Source organism: Dicentrarchus labrax, unplaced genomic scaffold (genome assembly GCF_905237075.1).
Source record: "Dicentrarchus labrax unplaced genomic scaffold, dlabrax2021, whole genome shotgun sequence".
In the NCBI taxonomy this organism is placed as follows: domain Eukaryota; kingdom Metazoa; phylum Chordata; class Actinopteri; family Moronidae; genus Dicentrarchus; species Dicentrarchus labrax.
The window spans coordinates 37,486,260-37,499,272 of NW_026136719.1; the positions used below are offsets into that span (position 1 = coordinate 37,486,260).

General features: G+C 45.6%; 1 protein-coding gene across 2 annotated transcripts; it reads right to left on the minus strand.

The window, feature by feature from the left end:
- Positions 1 to 516: 516 nt before the first annotated feature.
- Positions 517 to 9,483, minus strand: LOC127351239 (uncharacterized). Of its 2 annotated transcripts, none has more exons than XM_051378565.1 (2): positions 9,010 to 9,483; positions 517 to 3,247 (listed from the first exon to the last, which is right to left on the minus strand). In XM_051378565.1, exon 2 carries the CDS (start codon positions 2,857 to 2,859, stop codon positions 1,153 to 1,155), a length of 1,707 nt encoding a protein of 568 aa, XP_051234525.1. In that variant the 5' UTR covers positions 2,860 to 3,247; positions 9,010 to 9,483; the 3' UTR covers positions 517 to 1,152. The 2 variants fall into 2 exon arrangements, with proteins under 2 accessions (XP_051234525.1, XP_051234524.1); XM_051378564.1 differs by having other exon boundaries at positions 517 to 3,251.
- Positions 9,484 to 13,013: the final 3,530 nt, after the last annotated feature.

The following is a 13,013-nucleotide window of genomic DNA, read 5'->3' on the forward strand; positions in this document are numbered from 1 at the left end:
TGAACATATACTGTGCAAATATTACTGACAACAACTTAAAAATGTTATGTTGAAAACATCCTTTTACATACCACCGTAAATCAACTCACCTCGATATCAGCACTCTACACGGATTGAAGGGCATGCAGCAAATTATCCCTAAGGGTTATTTTGGAACCATAATTATAGACAGGATGGTATTGAACCATTAAAGTTGGAGAGAAAAGAGTAAGTAAGAATCTTACATAGTGAAAAATGCTTTATCAAAATGTTATGTTCTCTTCCACAACAAATGGATATATTTTCCATCTCCTGTGGTTCCTCCTTTTGGACAAAAAACTGTTTTACTGGCTGAAGCACAAGTTTTCAGCAGAGTGAGACTGTACTATCACAAAACAGCTTCTATTGGTAGGATAACAGTTTTAGTTTTTTAGTTTAGTGGTTTGAGGTCTAGTTTTTTAGTTTTTTCAGTTCAGTGAGACTATATTGTCACAAAACCGCTTCTTTTGGTAAAAAAACAGAGAAAGTAGTGTGGTGGAAATTCAATTCAGCCCATTCATGTGAGATGCAAGAATTAAACAAAAGTCAGTCAGTCAGTCTTTTCACCCGGGTGTAGCTCTGCGCAGAGCGAGCCTCTCAGCTTGTCAGCATGAAAAGGTCTCCCTTCTCAGGGCTGCACCCTTATTTATTGAAGAAGTAAAAACAGGAGGTACAAAGTAGATAACAGCTAGTCATGCTAACGAGCATCATGACCTTGTTTTCATAGGAGATGCCTGGAGCCAGTCTCCACCGGGTTCAGCCTCTCCTCCCTCAATAACAGAAACATTGTAACCACAGGTTGACTGTTAGTCTTTATCGTGTGGGAAAATTAACAGGTGCTGAGAGCAACCCTGGAACAGATACATTTTGCACACACAGTAGTTCATAAGCATGAGGTTACATATAGTGTATTATAGTGTATTAAAATTTTCCATTACACTCCCCCCTTTTGATCATACCATTGATCAATAAAGAATATGTACAAAATTTTCAGCTGTGTGGTATCAGTAACTGAAATTCACTTAGATTCAAACAGTCACATCATTATCAGAGAAAATGAAAGCCATTGCTGTTTTTGTAAAGTCATAGGGACTTTGTATGATATAGCAAGCAAGGGGGAATTCAACAAGTTATTTACACAGTATCTGAGGCTTCAGTGTCATCAGTATCATCAGTATCATCTCCGTAATCTGGAATAGGAAAAAGATCGGGTGTGTTGGTGGGGAGATCCTCTTTTCCCGTGAGAGGGGAGTAAGCAAGGAGTTGGCGAGTTAGCATTGATGAGATTTGACGTCGTATGAGAGGAATAAGACAGGAGGTTAAAAGGAGGAACAGGCGCAAGATAACCCCTGCCTTCAATAATAACCCTTTCCAGCAAGAGAACAACCACTGGAACCAATCTTCACCTAGGTTGTGATCCGCAATCATAGCCGCTTGCAAAGCAGTGATATTAGCTATACCTTCTGAAATAACATGACCATCAGCATCATTTTCAGGAACAAAAGTACAACAATATTCCCCCACCAGTGCACAAACCCCCCGCTGTGAGGCCGTAAGTTGATCTAACACCAGACGGTTCTGCATTGAGAGCAAACGCAATGACCTAAGTTCATCCTTTACGCCTTTCAGTGTGGACAGGGTGTAATTTAGAAATGTTTGCAACCGATAATCTACAGTCTCCAATCTCAGTGTGTTCTTTGCAGTACCGACCCATGGAAATAGAGCCATGGCTACCTTTTCACTGGTGCTCCAGTGTTTGAATTGTTGAGGCACATCAGTGCCCCAAATGGGGTCGTGGCGTGCGAAGGTCGGTGCGTTACGTCGTTGGCGCGGTCTGTCGTCAGAGTATGTGTAGATTACAATAGTATGATCTGATACTAATACTGGAGCGCAGACACCTGACCAGTGAGCCCTAAGATTCGCGTACACTGTGTTTCCACACAGCCACCAAGCCTGGGACACTGGGTACGTGCCATGTACATAGTTGAAAGGGATGCCGGTGCAATTGTAACCGCTGGGGCAGGACATGTTAATCAACTTAAATACGGCGCATCGTGAGTTATCTAAGTCATTACATAAGGGCTGTGTGCTGCTTGGGGAAGTAGGATATCTGTTAAATGCATACAGTTGGTCAGGGGGAATACACGGTTGGGAGCTGTTCCTGATGTTAGCGTTGCTACAGTTGTCATTCATCACTATGTCTGCCGCAATGAGTACTCTCAAGCAGTGGCGAGCTGGGATCAGTCCCACAGAGTGAGTGCCTGTTTGCGCTACACAAATAGGGTGGACTTGGCCATGAGCTGGAATTACCGGTAAGGTGAATTGGTTTGCAGAGCCGGGAAGACGGACAACTGAGTGGGGGCACGTGGTGGAGTTATAAACTGTACCATTACTTACCCAGTCATTCACTACTCCCCTAGAGGCCAATTGGAGCCAGCAGTCGACATACGGTCCCTGTAAGGGGCTAACTGTGACCTTCGGGTGGGTGGACGCCACTGGCATCAGGGAACAAACATAGCAATTGGAATGATTCGCGGAGCGAGCAGTGTGATTAGCGTAGCGCCACCATAGATTATGCTGATAGAGGTGTTCTACCTTCGGTGGAGGGTTCAACCAAGGGTGTGACATTGTTTTTACCTGTCCTGCTGTCCTACATGTTCGTGTGCGGTTTGTGTGGTTTGCTGACGTGGTTGTGTTATGTCGTTCAGGTGTGTGTGTTTCAATGGTGAGCAAAATGGTTACCACAATTACCACAGAAATCAGCCCAAGGCAACAAAGTGTCCCTCTAAGGCCGCACAGCCCGGGCTGTCTGAAGGGATGCCATGGCCTGGTGCGGTCCATGGCGTTGTCGTTGTCAGGTACTTCAATGTGTTGTCCCTATTGTAGAGTTGGTTGAGGGCAGTGTAACTGCGTACGTCACTTGTGACGCTCACTTAATCAGCCACCGCTAGTCGTGCTGGCCAATGTCAGTGACACCCTCGTCGTTGGTCTGTTGTGTCTGAGTGGTTGTGCTAGGGTCCGGTACCCTTCTGCAATGGCTGGCGTGGATCCAAGTGGCTCGTTCAGCAACCTTTATTGCTGTGTGGGTTGTGAGTAACACCTGAAATGGTCCCTGCCACCTTCTGGCTTGCCAGTTTTTTCTCCTGAAGTCTTTTACCACTACGTAGTCCCCTGGCTGCAGAGAGTGCAGTGGGAATGCTGCCGGTCGTGGGAGTGTTGCTGTCACCTGCTGTCTTATGGAGGAGAGAGCAGAGGAGAGGTTAGTACAATATGTGATCATGTCATGCTCACACAGTGAGGTGGAAGGGGGTGGAGAGTTCGGAGGCTGTGTTCCAACATGGGGAGGTGCTGCAAACAATACTTCAAAAGGTGACAGATTTGTTCTGGCCCAGCTCCTCATTCTCATGTACATCAGCACCAGGGGCAGAGCTCTTGTCCACGAGAGACCTGTGTCTTCACAGCACTTAGCTAGTTTCGCTTTTAGGGTTCCATTCTCTCTCTCTACAGCTCCGCCACTAGCAGGATGGTATGCACAGTGTGTTCTAAGATCAAACCCCATGTAGCCACTGATTTGTTTAATAGCCTCATTTACAAAATGGGTGCCATTGTCACTGGAGATTCTGCCCGGGATGCCCCATCTGGGGATGATCTCCGAGAGAATCGCCTTTGCCACCACGATGGCGGTTTGTTTGGAGGCTGGAAAGACCTCAACCCATTTTGACCACATGTCTACCATTACTAAACAATGTGACTTTCCCTCTGATGGGGTGAGCTCGATGAAATCCATCATTACGTGTTCAAAAGGTCTAGTGGGTGGTGCATGCGCTGCCTGGCCTGTGACAGCCACTGGTCATCCCACATTATGTGTTGCACACACTATACATGCTTGACAATATTTTTGAGCGTACAGTGAAAACCCCTTTGTAAACCAAAACTCGGTTATATCCTTCAGCATCCCCCCTTTTGACACATGGTCTTTACCGTTGGTCAATTTAGCATAGTGAGGAAAAAATTTCCTGGGGAGACAAGATTTGTTATCAGGACCCAACCAAACATAATTTTTGAAAACGGCCCCACATGTTTTCCACAGTCGCTTCTCATCCGCTGTGGCAGAAGCCTGCATTGCTGTGAGAGAGGAAGGGAGGGCATTAGTGTGTGTGTAAGGAGGGTGTACAGGAATGTGAGAGTGAGTTTGAGGAAGTGATAAGGCAGCCGCTGTCTTAGCAGCTGCATCTGCTCTGGCGTTGCCTAGGGAGACAGTATCTTGCTGCCCTGTATGTGCAGGACATTTACATACTGCTACTCATGTGGGTAGCATGATTGCAGGGAGCAGGTCACTGATCAGGTTGTGGTGAGCAATGTGTTTGCCTGATGACGTGAGAAATTTCCTGTTACGCCACAACGCCCCAAAATCATGTACCACCCCAAATGCATATCTGGAGTCAGTGTAGATGGTTACTGACTTCCCTTCTCCCAATTTGCAGGCCTCAGTGAGCGCTATGAGCTCCGCTGCCTGGGCTGAGAGGTGGCGAGGAAGAGGGCCTGAGCGCAGGATGGCACTGTCTGAAACAACAGAAAAACCAACACAGTTATTGCCAGAAACAGGGTTCCTGGAGGCAGAACCATCAACATAGAGAACCAAGTCAGCATTCTGCAAAGGAACATCAGACAAATCAACACGTGGTGTGCATTGTATTTGTAATTCAGCCAGGCAGTCGTGTTCCTCCCCCTCATGAGGGAGAGGAAGGAGTGTGGCTGGATTCAAAACTGTGCATCGTTTAACAGTAACATTCGGCATGTCCAATAACACAGGATGGTATCTTAACCAGCGGGCAGTGGATAAATGAGACGTTTTCTGCTCGAGTAGGATGAGTGAAACCGCGTGAGGAACGAGTAAGGTGACGTCAGAATAGCCAACAATGTCTCTTGAAGCCATTAAAGCCTTTTCACACGCTGCCACGGCGCGCAGGCAGCGTGGAAAACCTGCTGCAACCGGGTCTAATTTGGCAGAAAAGTAAGCTATTGGTCGGAGTTGATCACCGTGAGGCTGCATTAATACTGACGTCATACAACCTTCCCTCTCATCCACGGCCTGAGTGAACGGTTTCGCAGGATCAGGGAGACCCAATGTGGGTGCGCGCTGCAGCTCCTCTTTCAGTGTGAGAAACGCCTGGTATGCCTGTGGTGTCCAGGTCACGTGATCGCTCGAGGAGAGATTTTTCCCGTGGTACAATGCACCTAAGGGAGCTTCGAGAAGAGCAAAGTTAGGAATGAATGTACGGCAGTACGAGCATGTTCCCAGAAATGACATAACTTGTTTCTTTGTTACAGGTTTGGGTAGGTGTCTGAGCAGTTTAAGTGTGTCTCTTTCGCACTGCTCTTGGGTTGGGGCACCAATGAGCAAATCATCAACATACTGCAACAATGCAGTATCTGGGGTCAACACTAGGGGGTCAAGGCTGGCACTCAAAGCTTGGTTGTAGAGGGATGGTGACTCACAATAACCCTGACATAACCGAGTGAAGGTATAGGCTTTCCCTTCAAAGTTGAATGCAAACCAGAACTGACTATCAGGGTGCACAGGAACACTGAAAAAAGCATTAGACAAATCCACAACAGAAAACCACTTTGCCCCTGGAGGTATTTGTGCTAACAAGGTGTATGGACTAGGCACAATAGGTGCATGTGGTATCACAGCGTCATTCACAGCCTTCAGATCTCGCACAAAGCGCCACTCCGTAGGCTGACCCCCGTCCCTTATCTTTTTCACAGGGAAAATGGGGGTGCGTACGGGGGAGTCAGGGCAAGGAATGATAACACCAGCCTGCAAAAGAGATTTGAATACAGGAGTTATGCCCTCAATTGCTTCCTTTTTTAGTGGATATTGTTGTTTGCATGGGCGGTAAGTGGACTTAGGTGTTATTTTCACCGGTGCACAGTTTTTTATTAACCCCACATCGTACTTTCCTTGCACCCACAAGGTGTCAGGTAGTGACGCCAATGCAGGGGAGACATCAGTTGGACAGTACACAAGTGATTGAGAGCAGTGAGATCTGGGAACGCTCAACAAATAGACTGAGCGCAGGGCATTGGTTGTGCAATGAAATGGTTTCTTATAGATGTTAAAACAGGCAGAGTACATAACTGATGGGTCCGCAGTGGGGCCCCAATCTGTTATGTTAAGGCATTTTTTAACAAACGGGCCTAGATCTTTCCATTCGTCTGTTGTGGCTTTGGAGAGCGAGATGTGACGGCTGGAAGACTTAACATGAAATTCCTTCATTTGCCTGTCAGTCAGCGACACGGACACTGCACTCCGTGTTTCTGACCAAAACAGGGTGGAGGTACACAAAACATCATTTAAATCATGATAAAAATGTTTCTCAAAATCATGGTCTGGACCCTCTGAGACATAGGCTGTACAATGTATGCTTTCAGCTCTCATAAAGTCAGCATGACGGGACACTAACTCTCTGGCTTGTCTGACCAGGTCTGTGGCCAAGGGGTGTGGTATTCTCCACTGATACACATACAGAGGGGTTTTTGCACTGTATTGGACCATGGAGAGTGCATGGTGTCGGCGCACCACTTTCAGACCGTCAGGAGTGGACTCCAAACTAATGTTCAACGTTAGCATGAGATCTCTGGCTAACAAGTTTATGGGGCAGTGTGGGGAAAGTAAAAAACCATGTTTTGTTGAGACTGTGTCTCCATCAATCGTGTTTGAACATTGCAGTGGCACAGTGAATTTTTCTTTAACAATAGCCCCCGTGGCCCCTTGTGAGTGGATGAAATTTCCACTCATTTTCGCATTTGTGAGGTGTTTTTCCTGAATGACTGAATAAGTTGCCCCTGAATCCACTAAAAATTTCATATGCTTCCCATTTATAGTCAACATTGTTTCGGGCATACGAAGGAAAGGTTCTGTATTGTATTTTACTATGTACCTGTCAGAGGTGTTTTTTGCATGCGCTGTTCTAAGTGAGCAATTGCCTGCTCTACTAGCTCTCTCTCTCTGTGTGTGTGTGTGTGTGTGTGTGTGTGTAGCAGGTGTGGTTAGTGCAGCAAGCAATTCTTCATTGCGTGTGTGTGTGTGTGTGTGTTTCACTTCCCTTTAATGATGTGCAGGCAGGATCACAGCTCGTCTCCTCTCCCCGTGCCCCTCCAGCTGCCTCTCAATCGGAGTAAGCCCTAGGTTTGTTTAGTCTGCCGGAGTTGTCTGGGTTATCCGGACAGTCCTTTGCCCAGTGTCCCTGTTGTCCACAGATAAAACATCCGGTGGAGTATGTTCCCCAATCTGAGCGCCCGCGTCCACGTCCACGTCCACGACCTCCTCGTCCCCTGCCACGGCCCCTCTGACTTCGGTATGAGTCTGACACAACTTGCATCATCGTGAGCTGTGCTTGGTGGCGCTGTCTGTCCTTCTTATCGCCTTCTGTGGCCTTGTGCTTGTCGATCCTGGTGGAGCCTCCTGCCATGGTCCTGCTAGATTGCCGTTGCCAATACTGTTGTTGCTATGCACCTGTCTGTCTGTCTGTCTGTCTCTCGCTCTCTCTCTCTCTGCCTCTCTCTCTCTCTCTCTCTCTCCCTCTCTCTCTCTCACCCCAACTGGTCGAGACAGACGACCACCCACCTAGAGCCGGAGGATCTGTCCTAGGTTTCTGCCTTTTAACAGGCAGTTTTTCCTTGCCCTTGTCGCCAAGTGCTTGCTCATGGTTGTACTGTTGGGTCTCTGTAATTAATGTTAAAGAGTTCGGTCTAGACCTGCTCTATTTGAAAAGTGTCCTGAGATAACTTCTGTTATGAATTGGCGCTATACAAATAAAATTGAATTGAAAAAATTGAATTGAATTTTTCCGGTTCTGATTGGTTTGTGCATGATCCGCATGCCTCTTGACTTCAGCGAGTCTGGCGTCCCCGAGTCCCACGCAACTGTGTTCTACTGCCGCTTTAATTGTGGGTTGTAGTCGATTTAGAAGGCAGTGGCGTAGGTGTGATGAGGAGAGAAGCTGGACATTGTAGAGTCAGCTGCGCCCTCTCACTGCTCCTCTTTCCGTGTCCAGATTGGCGTGCGCTGGGGGCTGTGGCGGTGCAGTCGGTGGCATGAGTGTGGGCTGGTTTGACGAATCTGGTTGTTGGTACGCTGGTGGTGGCTGCGGTGGAGGCTACGAGTCGAGGAGAGGACCTCTGTGACCTGAGAGGGAAGGATAAAGAGACCCCTTAGGTTTCACTTTGTCATATTTTTCATCATCTTTCACATTCATCTTAACCATCTGACTTTGCAACTGTTTTCTTTCTCTGTGTTCCGCTTCTTCTTCCCACATTTTTAAACACTTTCTATGGCTATCCATCTCATCCAAATCCTTTGTTTCTACTCTCTTTTTCTTTCTTAGCTCTTCCTCTTTCTTTTCTAACTGACCCCTGTGTTTCTGTAACTCTGTTTTACTTAATGAGCCTCCCAACGGGAAGCCCAAATCTTGAGACCAACATCTCAGGTGTTTCACGCTTTTCTCTGTGTATTTGTTTGTCATTATGTCCACTATAGGCCCCTCTGGAGGAGGTTGTCCTTCTCTACTTCCCTTATTTCCCATTATTGAGTACTCTTTTTGTGCCCGGATCTCTTATCCGTCACCTTTGTGCCCGGATCTCTTATCCGTCACCTTTGTGCCAGGATCTCTTATCCGTCACTTTTGTGCCCGGATCTCTTATCCGTCACTTAAACACAGACGTCTCTGTGAGTTGCGGTTTCTTATTTGGTTTCGGGGTTAAATTGCATTAAAACTTTCCCCGCGGCCTCTGCCGGTGGTCCCAGACCACAGTGGTTTCTGTACCACTTTAAAGTCAGATACGGACATGGACTATAGTGACATGTATGATGTTTCAAATTCACAATCAAATGCCTTCTACACAACAAATGTTTTCTCCTTTTTTTTTTTTTTTTTTTTCAGAGCTCAAAGTTCTAATATTGCAGTCAGAAATTTTACATCTCACCGGATTAGGCCGTTGATTCCTTTATCTGACCCAATCGGTCCGTTGGATCTCTGCGGGGACGACCCGGTCTCCCCCGGCCAACAGTCCTCTCTTCTCTTCAAACTAAGGAGGTAGAGGTGGAATCTTTTTCCAGAAGGCCAGTCACCGTTGTCCCTAGGAGCCCAGGCGATCACCGAGAGATCCTGTTCGTGACGCCAAGTTTGTGGTGGAAATTCAATTCAGCCCATTCATGTGAGATGCAAGAATTAAAAAAAAGTCAGTCAGTCAGTCTTTTCACCCGGGTGTAGCTCTGCGCAGAGCGAGCCTCTCAGCTTGTCAGCATGAAAAGGTCTCCCTTCTCAGGGCTGCACCCTTATTTATTGAAGAAGTAAAAACAGGAGGTACAAAGTAGATAACAGCTAGTCATGCTAACGAGCATCATGACCTTGTATTCATAGGAGATGCCTGGAGCCAGTCTCCACCGGGTTCAGCCTCTCCTCCCTCAATAACAGAGACATTGTAACCACAGGTTGACTGTTAGTCTTTATCGTGTGGGAAAATTAACAGGTGCTGAGAGCAACCCTGGAACAGATACATTTTGCACACACAGTAGTTCATAAGCATGAGGTTACATATAGTGTATTATAGTGTATTAGAATTTTCCATTACAGTAGAATGTTCTGGAAATGAGGTGTGTAATACACACAACATACATAGGTTACACACACACACACACTTTGTCTTGCAGTGTTTTAATTCCGATTGCGTATTCAAGACAGTGATAGACCTGCCGGTAGTTGCATGGAAGGTAAAGGTAGAAGAAATTGGAGAAAGAATTACATCTCTATTTACCAACAGTAATAAAAACATGTCCTTCTAAACCACACCCCCTCGGCCCTGCATCACTTAAAAGGAGACACAACAGCAGACGAACCAACACAGCCCACTGACTGATCCACCCTGATTGAAAGACATGGATGGCATCAACCGACGCTACCGCCAGAAACGGCTCCCCACATTCTGGAGCCCCATGCCTGAGGACACAGAGGCCTCATCCTTACTCTCATCTGCCTTGGCTGTGGTGACGATCCCCAAGGCTTTACTCTGGTGTGAAGGTTCTCCTCTGGCCTCCAGGCTCTGTCAGGATGAGGATCTGGCTGAGACCCAGTCCGGCCTCTCCACCCCCGATCCTCTCATCCAACAGTTCCTCCGACTCAGATATGGATGACGACGGGGCTGGGAAACCTCAATCTCCAGGCCCTCAATCTCCAGCCCTGATCCTCTCATCCAACTCACAACTCAGATGTGAATGATGACAGGGCTGGGAAGCCTCAATCTCCAGGTCCTCAACGCTCAACCCTCCCCGATCTTCAGGCGAACCTAGATCACTCTGTTTTTGAGCAAGCTTTAAAGATGATTAAAGGCTAGTCGTCTCCTTTTGCAGCAATGTGTCTTAACCATTTATGTATCTTAATCATTTTTGTACCTTAATCATTTATGTATCTTAACATTTATGTAGAATGCAAGTTGTGTTTTGCTTTAATTTAAAAACATGTATCTTAAAACAATCAAATCAATAAAAGACAAAAGAAACAAAGAAGCAATCCAGAGTGGTGTTTTTTCAGTAAACCCTAACAGTTTGTTGAAAGCAGGATGACGATGAGATGCGTCATGGAAAGAGTGTATTTACAACACAGCCCATCCGGCAAGTTTTGGAGGAGTAGAACGACTTCGTCATGGTGTGCAAGATGAAATGGGAAAGAAAATCAGCGTGGCAAATGTTAAAGAAGAGCAGGATACCTAGACCCTGCATAAACCAGCCAGAATACGTTTCACCAGAAACGTATTCTGAGTTTTTGTCCCTAGGCCTTTAAACCAATTTCAAGCCGATCTCTGTGACATGCAAGCCTTGGCAAAGCATAACGACGGATTTAAATATTTATTAACAGTCATAGAGAAAAAGTTTTGATGCTTTGATGAAGAAACACAGTATCGTACATTTTGCCACAACCAGCAATTTGTAGGCCTCTGTTAGTGAAAGATTTTAAAAGTACATTAACTAGAACTAGAACTATAAACTAGAATTTGGAGATATTTTACACTATTTTATTTTAACACAAGGCGATACCTCAATGTTTTACAGGATTTGGTGAAAAGCTACAATCACACCTTTCATAAAAGCATACAAATGACACCTATGCAGGTGACCACTTTGGTACACTGGAAAAACTGGCCCGAGAAATTCAATAGCTGGGTCAAGGCCTATATAAAAAAGACGCTAATCGACGCTGGATCGTTCATTCCACCATGGATCAGACGACAGACGAACGGCACCCTACCCTTCAACGCTAGTAAAGATGTGTTTAGAACTAACACCAGCTCGAATTACACGGTGGATTGTAAATGGATCTGTTTTCTAGTCTTCCGACCACGCACATTTTCCCTTTCATACAAATTCCCTCGCAAAGCCCATCAAACAGAAACTAACTCATTCATACACATTCACGCACCGATGCATGGCATCGGGAGCTATTTGGGGTTCAGTTTCTTGCTCAAGGATACTTCGACATGTGGCACCAGGAGCCGGGGATCGAACCAACAACCTTCCAATTAGGGGACGACCCTCTCTGCCTTTGCACCACAGCAGCCCCTAAACATAAGGTATAAATAATCTACATGATTTTAAAAAATTATTTGATGATTCAATTATTTATCGGCTTTCAAATGCAAATATATCTGGCCATGGCTATTGAACTGAACGGAGATTGGGTGGTGTAGTGTTCTTTCAGCTCCCAAGTGGCTCCTCAGATTTTTTGTTGCTTAAATTAATTTATTACTAAATTATGTGTAAAATGAATCACTATGTATGTGTAAGGTAGTAACCTAAATACTCCACAGGGTGACAGTGTTGCGCCCTCTATTCTTCTGTGAATACAGCAAATGTTGAAGTTTGTCCCTTACGTGACACCGTAGTTGGGTTATTCATGCCATGCGGGACGCCATCTTGGTTAAATGTTTTCATTCATTGTCCTGTAAGGTAATTAGTGTTAGTGGCGGCCTGCATCCTTCTATGTTATGTTCATCTGATGTGTTAATTTATATGTTAGTTTACATTTTGGTGTGGGTTTGAGAAGCGAACACTTGTATTTTGTATGAAACTTTGGCTGTAATGTTGGCTAGCTTGCTGTGCGTGAGTGGAGCACCTGTTCAGTGGAAATAGTGCAGGATGAAGCATTATTCTTTCAGTTTGCTGTTTTAAGTCATTTAATTTATTTTTATGAAGTCATATGTTTATAGAGTGCCTTATTTAATTTACACTTCCTGTAATTTATCATTTTCAGTTGTAGAGTATTATTTTGACACCATATATTTGTTTATTTGCACTAGAATATAGTTTTTAAGAAAAACTATTGGAAATGTTTTCATTCATTGTCCTGTAAGGGTGACGGAGCCAGCAGCCAGTGTAGAGGACCAGAAGTGAAAGCTGTCAATGTGTGCCAATAAGGTGTCTCCAGGTCTCAGCCACAATCCAGAACTCCTGTCTCCAGTGCTTCTCTTTCCTCCCCGCGCATACACCCTATCACAACCATAAACACAACGCAGAGTCTCTGGGTGTGTAGGGAGGCTTCAGCACGTCCAGTGGGTTACACATGAAAACAAAGACCCATTTCAATTAGACAAAAAGGTCCAATCTCTGAATGTGTATATTATTTGTAAATGTGCAACTACGTACAGTGAAACATCACAGCATCAACAATTGTTTGTGGAGCATGCTCGATATGAAATTTTAACTTTGCACAGTCTACAGTCTGCCTTTGAACTGTCTATCACATTAAAATGTGTCCAAACTTTACTACGTTTCCTGTCACTTGCTCTCTCTTGTCTCCCTCCCCCCAGTTTGTGTGCTCACTGTGCCGTGTGCGTCTGTCAGCTGTTCCCTACCCCCTCCTGCTCAGCGTAGATACACAGACGCTATCACACATCTTGACCAATCACGTGCAGCTTTTCAGAAAAAAAAAACAATC

What these genes read in the sequence shown, in the direction of transcription:
- LOC127351239 (XM_051378565.1), bottom strand. Translation starts at nt 2,859, where the DNA reads ATGGACCGCACCAGGCCATGGCATCCCTTCAGACAGCCCGGGCTGTGC.